The 10,240-nt window shown below is 53.6% G+C and overlaps 1 protein-coding gene across 1 annotated transcript; it reads right to left on the bottom strand.

Annotated features, from left to right (window-relative positions):
* SH2D7 (SH2 domain containing 7) lies at window positions 1-10,038 on the bottom strand. The gene is made up of 6 exons (XM_010955352.3): window positions 9,718-10,038; window positions 8,240-8,329; window positions 5,031-5,196; window positions 4,531-4,740; window positions 2,548-3,195; window positions 1-1,060 (listed from the first exon to the last, which is right to left on the bottom strand). Exons 1-6 carry the CDS (start codon window positions 9,891-9,893, stop codon window positions 1,010-1,012), a joined length of 1,341 nt encoding a protein of 446 aa, XP_010953654.1. The 5' UTR covers window positions 9,894-10,038; the 3' UTR covers window positions 1-1,009.
* Window positions 10,039-10,240: the final 202 nt, after the last annotated feature.

Below are 10,240 nucleotides of genomic sequence, written 5' to 3'. Positions count from 1 at the left end.
TTGAAATCCCGCCATTAGCCCTTCACCTCTCTGGGTTAAGCACTGCCTTCCCACTTGAGGCACCAACTTTTATTTCAGTGCTTGTGTCTTAGAAAGGAAGACACACTTGTACTCCAAGTCTTTGAGTGAGCCCCACGAAGAGCAGGTGTTCAGTGAAAATTGTTTCCATTTCCCTCATAACGATAGTCATTCCAGTGAACATTTATGGAGTATCAGCTGGGCATCAGGCACAGCTCGGTGCAGGTTGGCCTGGTAGACAGGGATAGCCAGCAAGCGGCCAGCAGTGCCCAGGCTGCCTTAGGAGGGGTGACTGTGCAACTCTAAGCAGGTTGCTGCTCCTGTCTGGGCCTCAACCACCCTCCCCCTCATCTGCAGCTAAAGAGGTCAAACTAGGGTCTGCCCAGCTTGCATTGTGAGGCTGAGATGAAGGCGGGGGCAGAGAGGCTGAGGTGATGGTCCCTGGGAGCCCAGCTGCCCCAGGGTCAGAACCATCGCCTCTGAGGCTGGGGCTTTGCTGCCATTTCCCTGGTTTCTTGCCCTAACTCCACTGGAGCAGGAGCAGGAGCAGGGATGTGGCCCTGGGCCCTCCCCTCCTTTCTGCTGATAGGGTCACGAGAAGGACTGATTCTGGTCTCAAGGGCAACTGCACGATGTCATTCAGCCACTTAGGAAAATGCCAGGCCTGCCCCATGCTCAGTAAGGGTGGGAGGCTGGCTTGATTCATCTGCCCAGGCCCCAGCTCATTTTGGAAATGGGGATGCTGACCCCTGCCTTTGGCCAGTCCCCACTCCTCTCGGGCCGTGATTTCCTCGGCCTGGGTGGGACGCACTGGGGGAGCGGGACACCACCCTGAGCTGCAGGCAACTCTGTCTCAGCCTGGTTACAGAGCAGGCTGGTTGGATTTTAGGGTTCAGGGGTGCCTTCAGGCAGGCTGAGAGCTGCCCAATAAGTAACCTCTGGTGGCAGGTTCCCAGAAACCCGCTGGTGGGCCGCCGGAAGCCAGGACTCCTCAGGGTTTGTGCTTCTTATCCGTGAAGAAGAGCCTCCGGAGCTTGTCAGGCTGCAAAGAGGAAGAAGATGCTGGAGCCTGGGTCCCTGGATAGGGAGGGGAGAGCCAGGCTCAGATGGTCCCTCAGCAGTGACTGTGGGCTGGGGCCCAAGGCTGGGAAGAGACCAGGTTGGAATAATGACGGCTGCTCCACTGCCCCTCACAGTTCTGGGAATTCCACTCTAGCCTCTGGTTTGGGACAAGGCACTTGCCCTCTCTGGCTCAGGAGGCTAAAGGGGAAGTGGAGACGGAAGGCCGAGCCCCTACTTCCCTCACTGGGTCCCCTGGATCTCCAGACCCCCAGCACTCTCTGTCCCAGCCACGCCCTAAGTAGAATGGGGATGGGGTCATACATGGTGCCACCAGGGACCAGAAGGACTTCGCAGCCAGCGGAAGAGCAGACGTGGGATGTGGCTTCTGTGGTTCTTAGAAGGGCTGTCCGCAGGCAGCATCTGTGGTCTGGGGAGTCAGGACCTAGAGGCTGCCTTGCACCAGTCAAGCTCCCTGTCCCCGGTGCGTGGGCACAGCTCTGCCCTGAGGGAGGAGCTGGCAGAACTTTCGGTGAAGGCCTTTCCGCTGGGAGCTTGGGGTTTCACTGTTCAGGCTTGGGGAGGAGGTTCACATGGGCCCCAATCTGAGGGTGTCCCTTTGGGCAGTTGGCTCTCCCGGCTCATCAGTTCCAGGTATGGGCAAGTGTGCTGGGGCCGAGGGCTCAGGAGGGCTCCTCTGCCTCCCTGAGAACCCCTGACCACCTCCTTCCACCCCCCTGCTCCCTGCTCCCCCTTTTCTCCATTCTTAGCAGAAATCTTCAGGAAGAACAGCTGTTCACTGACAGCCGTCTCTGGGCTGTGTCCTGAGCACGTAAGAATGCCCCGTGTAATCTTTTGGGCTGCTGCCCCTGGACACAGCCATGGGACCAGCCCACTTTACAGATGCGGAAATGGAGATCCTGGGTAAGGTGCTAAATGAGAATACAGGATGCCCAGTTAAATTTGAACTTCAGATAAATAAGGAATAATTATAGTATTGGGGACATACTTACACTAAAAAATATTACTCATTGTTTATCAGAAATTCAAATTAGCTGGATATCCGCTGTTTTATTTTGCTAAATCTGGCAATCTTAGTTGCTGGGGAAACTATATTGCCACATGGCTAGGGAGTGGCTGAGCCATGACAAGGGCCAAGGCAAGTCAGACCTGGTGCCAGGGCCCTTGTCCATCATCTCTCTGAGGCTCTGAGACCCCTGCAGTGGTCAAGAGGGAGGGACAGGAGTCCCAGTCTGCCACAGAGAAAGACCTTAGGAGAGCCTGGAAGCCCCCTTCTTATATCCAACTTAACATCTGCCTCTTCCACCATCTCGAAGCAGAAGTTAGGGCTGAAAAGTTCTGGGCAGTGGTGGTGACCTGCTTTGCCCATGCCTGAGAGCCACAGGTCCCTCTTATCACCAGGTGCCCCCTAAGGGCTGGCCACCACCCCACCCCACCCATAGAGCCTACCTTATGTGTCCGTCCAGGCTCCTTGCTCTTGGCTGCTGGGGTCTGTTCATAGGTGTTCCTGGGCTCTGGGAGCTCCGGGGTCCCTGAGATGCTCTCATAGCCACAGTCTGTGGACCCTGAAAGCCTGCTATATGTGGGACTGGCCCCAGGATAGGGGGGCCTGGCTGGGATCTGCTCGTAGGTACTGCTGCCTTCTTGGTGTGGCACATCCTTGGCTTCCTTTGGGAGGCCTGCTGTCTGGACGAGCTCATAGGTATCTGCACAGCTGCCCAGGGAACAGGGCTGAGCCCTGTGGCTCAGCTTTGGAGACCCCTGGCTCCAGGCAGAGGCTGAGGATCCCAAGGCCTCAGAACTGAGGGGCAGGAGGAGGCCCCGAGAAGTGGGAGACACTCTAGGGCCCTGGTCTGGGCCCACCCCAGACAGGGTAGGTCCTGGGCCATCAGGCTTGCTCTGGCTTCCATCTGAGAGTCTCCTTGGGTCCTCCTTGCCTGAGGAGCAGGCCTGGCTGCCGGCTGGAACTGCGACCAGGCCTAGCCGTGCCTGGTTTATCTTTCTCAGGTCTGCATAGACGATGTCGTTGGGGCCTCCGAAAGACTCGTCCAGAAGGGAGGCCCTCCTCTCCGGGAGGGGAGGCACCCTGATGGGGGCCTGGGGAGAGAGGGACAGACGTCTTAAAGGCTACACTGTGACTAAGCTGCCCTCGGGCAAACTGAAGCTCCCTCACAGAAGCTGAGGCTCTGTGTCTTGGGCTCAGTTTACTTGACTCTTCTGTGCAGGGGTTGGTTGATGTTCAGGGTCCCCGCCAGCTTCATACTCTAGAACCACTGTCTTTATGTCGGCATTCAAGGCCATGAGTCACGAGCTCTACCTCCCACCCAGGATCATCCTGCCCTGCTCCTCTCCCCTCCAGAGTGGTCCGCTGGTCCCTCTGAGCCCCCTGAACCCACTCATTCACTGCTCCCTCCCTCTTCAGAATGGCCCGCCCCCCAAGTCCATCAACTGAGTGTTTATTCAACAAGTATTTAGTAAGGACTGTGTAGACACTGTTCTAGGTGCCAGGGGCTTGATGACAAGACCAACTTTTGGAAGTTTGGATTCTAACCTGGCAACACACTGCTCTGTTACATAACTTAATACAGTTGATGTAACATATCACAAGATAATAATCGGCTCATGATCAGTACTGTGAAGGAGAACAAAGCAGGGTACTGGGACAGGGAGAATGGTAGGTGGCTGAGGAAATATTTTCTATAGTTCAGATGGGCCTTTCTGAGGAGATGACTTTTGAGCAGAGAATGGAATGCAGTGAGAGTATATGCATGCAGATATCTGGTGGGAAGAGCATTCCAGGCAGCAGGTACAGCAAGTGCAAAGGCCCTGGGGTGGGAAGAAGGTTGGTGTGTTCAGGGAAGATCCAAAGACCAATGAGGCTAGAGAAAAGTGAAGAGGGAGAGGTGGCAGGACACCTGGTGAGGCTCCTGGGGACCCTGGTGAAGATTTCAGATTCTATGCTAAGCATGAGGAGACACCCTCAACATTTTGTGACCTGATATATATTAAGAAAAATCTGAGTCTCTCCTGTGAGTCGCTGTGGAGGAGGATAAAGTACTGACTCACAGGCACCCCACTCTGCATGTTACAAAGGGAGTTTTCAGACATTTCACATTCATTCCCTCATTCAAGCCCCAGGAGCCTCAGGATTGATCAACAGAGGCTCAGAGAGGTTATGTGACTTGTCCAAAGTCACTCAGTTAGAAAGGTCAAGCCAAGGTTTGAATCGGATCCAGTTGGCCAGAGGCAGGCCACAGCATGGGTGAAGCCCTGGGTGATTGCCTGCTGGGCTGGCTCCTCCCTAGGCCTGGAGCTCACCCTCTGCAACTGGAGGGGCCAGTCAGTGTGGCTTCTCCAGGCCTGACGGTGGGTGTGGCACCCACATTCCTGGTGTAGCAATCCTGACCCTCAGCAGCCCAGAATCCTCCTCACCTCCATGCTTTCTTCCTTGGAGAGGTCCTGGGGACGTGCATTCAGGCTCTTCTTTTTGTGGAGGAAGGAGACCTGAGGCTTTGGAGAGGGGCGGGGGCTGGCCTTGTCTGGCACCGCTGTGGGGGACACTGCAGCAGGTGGGTTTTCCAGGCCCGGATCGGTCTGATGGAGCCCCACGGTGATGGCGTCATACAGATCATTGTCCTCTGGCTGGGAGGGTGGGGACACAGCAAGTGTGTGGTCATACACCCCTGGCCGGCCTCCAGTTGCCTACCAGGGACTGCTAGCAGGGACTGAAACGTTCCCACCACGTCCCTGACCTCAGGTAGAGTGCTGCCTCAGTCTCCTCTTTTCAAATAGGGACCGTGATGCCGCACTGTGTGCCCCTGGGTGTCAGGAAATAGGGAAGTCAGGGAGAGGCATGTGGCCAAGTGGCGGACGCACCAGGCCCGGGCACACTGCCCGCCGCCCGCCCCCAGGGAAGAGGGAGGGGTGCCTACCCGTGGGCAGGCAGCAGCCAGGGTCTCCCCGAAGGGCTCAAACTGCACCTCCTGGTAATGGCGCACGAGCTCGGCCAGGGTGCCATGGGTCTGGGTGTCCCCTGAGATGAGGTAGCGCCGGTTTTGGAGCTGGTTGATGACAAAGTGCCGGCAGCGATCACTGCCCCTGCAACACAAGCACTTGTGGTCCTGGGGCTGCTGACAGCCGGCAGTCCTGCCCTGGCCCAGGGCTGGAGCTGGCCCGGCCACGCTGCCCACTTGGGCCTTGAAGGGTCCCTCTGTAAAGTGGGACCTGACATCCAATAAGCCCAGCCTTGAAGGTGATGGGGAGCTAGGGAGTGGTTTTCAAACCTGCTGGGGGAGGCAGGGGGCCCCCAGCATCAATCAAGAAGGGCAAGGCCAGGACTGGGGTAGGGGGAGCTCCAAGCTCGGATCCAAAATTTAAGGGGATGCCACAAAACTCAGTAATCAAGATAACTAATAATGCTATATTTTAGAAAATCAAAATTAATACTGAGATATCGACGATGAGCAAAATATCTAAGTCTTAAAGATGAGATTCGACCCCACAGTTGCGCGACTCAGCCTCACTTGCCTCACTCACCTCACTTGCCTCACCTGAATCCTGGCCAGGCTGAAAAGATGGAATTCCAGCTCCAACCTCCCCTCCAGCCTGTAATGTCCCACCCTCTTCATTTTCCTTTTTTATAGAAGAATAACGCAAACACAGTGAATTGCACATGTCCTAAGCGTGCAACTCAATGAATTTCCACATGTGAACACTGCCACGTAACCACCACCTAGGGCAAAACAGAAAATATTGCCGGCTCCCCAGAGGAGTCCCTCATGGCCCCTTCCAGTCTGTGCCCCACAAACGTAGCCACCACTCCGACCCCCATTGCCGCAGCTCAGTTTTGCCTGTTACGGAATTTCATGTAAGAGGATTCATACAGCGTTCCTGTTTTGTGCCTGGCTTGTTCACTCCACTTTATGTCTTTGAGATTGATTCATGTCCATGCAGAATTAGTTTCTTTTCCCTCCCATTGACAGGTAGTATTCCATTTAATAAAAAAAAAAAAAAGTCCACAATTTATCCATTCTGTTGATGGTCATTTAGATTATTTTCAGGTCTGGGTTGTTATAAATAAAGCTGCTGTGAACGTTCTTGTGCGTGGCTTTTGCTGAACGTATGTAGTCATTGCTGTTGAGAATATCCCAAGGAGGAGAATCAGAGGGTCAGGAGCACCCCTATGTTTAGCTTTAGTAGATTATACCAAATAGTTTTCTAAAATTGTTGCCGAGTAGGAGACTTCCCATTGTTCTACGTCCTCACCAACTATTCGGTAGCCACTCGCTAAAGTAGTTTTAGTTTCTATTTCCCTGATTACTAAAGCTACTGAACCCCAACATGCTCACGGTCCTTTTGGACCCTCTTTTATGAAGGGCCTTTATTCTGCCTGTGTCGTCTTTGTCTTATTGATTTGTAGGAGTTCTTTATATATTCTGGAGATGAGTCCTTTATTAGATACATATATTACAGTACAAAACTTATCCAACACTGTGGTTTGTCCATTTAATGGTATCTTTTGATTAACAATTTTTTTTCAAAAATTCTTAATTTTAAGGAAATTCAATTTATCAGTCTTCTCTTTTGTGGTTAGTACTTTTGTGTTTCATTTAAGAAATCTTTGCCTATTTCAAAGTCATGAAAAATGTTTCCTGTGTTTTCTTCGACAAATGTATTGTTTTGCTTTTCTCACTTGGGTCCACGATCCACCTAGAATTAGTGAATTTTTGTGTATAATGTAAGGTGGGGGCTGTTTTTTTCCATTTGAATATCCAATTGCTCCCATACCAGTTATTGAAAAGATCAGCCTTTCTCTCTACTGAATTGCAGTGGCATCTCTGTTGCAAATCTGGTAACCAAATGTGGGGGGCTGTTTCTGGATTCCGTTGGTCTATTTGTGTATCTTTGAGCAGCCCCACTTTGATCTCTTTAATATGCTGGCATTCCACCTAAGATCATGTTTGGGAAAAAAATCTGATGCTGAAAAGACATGAAAACTGCTGAGTTTGTATATTTCAAAGTGCCTAGGACAGTACCTGGCCCATAGACTAACAATACCTTTTAACAACAATAACATTTGTTTAGTCCTTACTATGTTCTGGATACTGTGTCAAGTACTTTTAAAGGTAAAAACTCATCAAAGCCATTCAACAATCATATGAAATAGTCACTGCAGTGTTCCCATTTTACAGATGAGGAAACAGAGGCACAGAGAGGCAAAGTAACTTGCTCAAGGTCAGGATTTGAACTGGGGCAGTCCGAGCAGATGGTCATTTTGAATCTGGCTCTGAGGCCTTTGAGATTTGCCCTGGAGCCCCAACTCCCTCGCTCCCTACCTAACGAGGGGTCAGGGAAACTTCTTCCTTTCTCTGCCTTTCCCCACCCAACCTACTCTGAGGACAGGGCTGACATCACCATCTCTGACTTCACCCTGGCCGTCTTGTCTACACTTCTCTATGCCCACTGCCTTGCCCTGCCCAGACTTCATCATCTAGCCCAGACCTCACCATCTAGCCCAGACCTCACCCCATTGCCTCCATACTCCCAGCATCTGTCTTCCAGTTCCCTCTCCATAGGCTGTCTGAAGGATCCTTGCAAAACCTAAGGCTGACCAGATGACCCTTCACTGTCTGCAGACATAACCAGGCATCCAAGGCCATCCTGAGCTGCTCCCGGCTCTCCTCACCAGGCATTGGAACCGTGGTCCAATGCCTCCAGCAACCTGTGGCTGCCCCAGCACCTTAGTCTGCCAAGCTTCTGTTCCTCTGCACGTGCAGTCCTAACGACTGGAAATACCTTCCTAAACCCCAATCACACCTCCTTTTCTGCCCAGCAAGCTGCTGGTCTTCCTTCTATCCTGGGCTCAAAGTTCACCTCTGTGAAGCCTTCCCCAGCCTCCCATCAGGAGGAGGTTCTCCTCTGCCCCCACTCACCCCTTGAAGGTGGGGGCTTCGTCCTAGCTTACTGATGGTTCTGCCCGGAAAATGTCTGATGGACGTGGACAGATAAGTGAGGGAGTGAGCGAGTCACGGCCCAGGGAAAGCCCAGCAGTGTGGGCTGGTGGGGGTGCCACGTGTATCTGCAAGGCTGGTTTATGGGAGCTGGAGCCTGCCTGCCCTTTGCAGAGGGCTTCCTCTCTTACCTGTAGGACAAGATGTAGCCGGTGGCCCTGTCGCTGAGCCGGATGAGGAAGGAACCAGGAGCTTTGTCCCTGAGCAGCTGCTCTGTCTGCCTGGGCAGAGGACATGCCATTAGCTGGGCCCAGGTCCCCTCAGCAGCAAGAGCAGCCTGACTTAGACCTGCCTCAGAGTCCTGGCCAACCATGCCCTTGGGTGCCAGATCCAGGACGCAGACCTCCAGCCCTTCAGAGAGGACTCCCTCAGACCTTCGGCTGGGTCTGTGCTCTGTCTGGGCCCAGTTAAGCAAGCTCAAGACTCAGTCTGGGGCTGGGTTGGAGTCCTGAGGCCACAGACACCACCCCCCACTACCGCCTCACCAGCAGGCACAACAGCCACTGCCCCTGGTTGCCCACTCCCCACATGAATGGCTCTGTAACAAGAATGAATCCATGTATCTAGAGATTTTTAGGCTTATGGGTTCCTTGCCTCAGGACCACTGTGTACTGTTGTGCAGGATGTGAACTACACAAGAGTGTCTGCAGGGAGAAGTTGCTGTTACGCTTGGAGCCAGACCACAATAGCAACTCATATGTTCTCATCCCCTCCTTGCATATCCCTTTCAGCCCCAGGCAGCCATGAATATTTCTAACTGGTGCCAAGTATTTTGGAGGCATGGTGGAAAACTCCAGCTGTCTTCTGGTTTGGCAGTACATAGATCGGATATTTCCTCACCCATTTCTTCACCAGATACTTACTGGGTGCCTGCTCTATGCAGGATCAACTACAGATTTTGCAGGGCTTGGTACTAAATGAAAACGTGGAGCCCCCTACACAGAAAGTAAGAATTTCAGCATAGTGACAGCAAAGCATTCAGCCAAGAATAGGGCCCTTCTGAGCAGAGGGCCCTGTGTTACAGCACAGGCTGTGGCCCATGAAGCTAGCCTGGGTTCAATGCCAGGTGCTGGGTCAGGAGGACTTAGTGACTGGCTGGGTTTGTCATTCCTTCATCAGTGCTTTGGCAGCTTGGAGATCCAGCCCAGTCAGAGAGCCAACCTCCATATCTTGGCTTTTATTCCTAGAGTAACTGTATATCCAGGTTTGCCTGGGACAGTCCCCACTCAAAACAGTTCTCCCAGCCTATTTACTAACAGCGTTCTGGTTTGGATGACAAATGAAACAGTCCCTCTAGTAATTCATCAAGTTTTTCAGAGCTGGTCTGCACGCATCCTGCTCCTGCCTGCCCCTCACTGTGTTTCTGGCAGCTCAGCAGCCCAGCACCCCCAGCCCTAACCTTAGAGCGGGGGCCGATGCCTTCGCCCACCCTGCCCTCCAAAGCTGCCGCCAGAGAACTTGAACCTTCCCCATCTGTTGCCCTGCCCACCACCTCCCGGGGGCCCTCTCTAGCCCAGGGAGAGGGCAGGAACCAGTCTCGTCCTGGACTGTTTTCCCAGCCTCGGGGGGCTACAGGCCATGCTGGGCATGGGGACAGGAGCAGCCTTACTTGCGGGTGATGAATCCGTGAAACCAGGAGGGCAGGGCTCCATTCTGCAGAATGAGGGGGGCCTGCGTCTCCATGAACCACTTCAGGGCCAGTTCCTGCAACTCAGCCAGGGCCTGGCTGTCCCCAGCCCCCTTGGGCCCCCTGCCCAGGCTGAGCTGCCTTAGGCTGCCCTCCATCCTGGTGAACTCTGAAGTGGAAGCAGCGCCCAGACCACCCGCACGCCTCTATATCTGTGAGCACTCAGGCTCATTTGCCTGAGTTCATGCCCTCTCCAACTGCCCACAGCACACAGGAGCCCTATTGTCACCTCTGAGCTGGTGGCTGGTTCTCCTCTCTGATGCTCTGAGGTGGGGCACCGTGGCTGGCTGGAGACCTCGGGGGAGGGTCACATTAGCAGCCAGAGAGGGACAGGGGAGGGGATCCCTGACTTCCTGGCTGGTAGATGAGCTGCCCCACTGGACTTGGCCCCCCTCCCCCAACCTCCGGTCTTTGTCTCAGCTGAAGAGCAGGATCTGGCTAAAGT

This window comes from Camelus bactrianus, chromosome 27 (genome assembly GCF_048773025.1).
Source record: "Camelus bactrianus isolate YW-2024 breed Bactrian camel chromosome 27, ASM4877302v1, whole genome shotgun sequence".
In the NCBI taxonomy this organism is placed as follows: Eukaryota; Metazoa; Chordata; class Mammalia; order Artiodactyla; family Camelidae; genus Camelus; species Camelus bactrianus.
The sequence above is the reverse complement of the archived record's forward strand: the minus strand, read 5'-3'. Positions and strand labels throughout refer to the sequence as shown.

What these genes read in the sequence shown, in the direction of transcription:
- SH2D7 (XM_010955352.3), bottom strand. Translation starts at nt 9,893, where the DNA reads ATGGAGGGCAGCCTAAGGCAGCTCAGCCTGGGCAGGGGGCCCAAGGGG. An exon ending in TGGCTGCTGCCTGCCCACGG is followed by an intron (nt 4,741 to 5,030) that starts GTAGGCACCCCT and finishes CCACCCTCCCAG; the next exon opens with CCAGAGGACAATGATCTGTA. An exon ending in AGCCTGGACGGACACATAAG is followed by an intron (nt 1,061 to 2,547) that starts GTAGGCTCTATG and finishes TCCTCTTTGCAG; the next exon opens with CCTGACAAGCTCCGGAGGCT.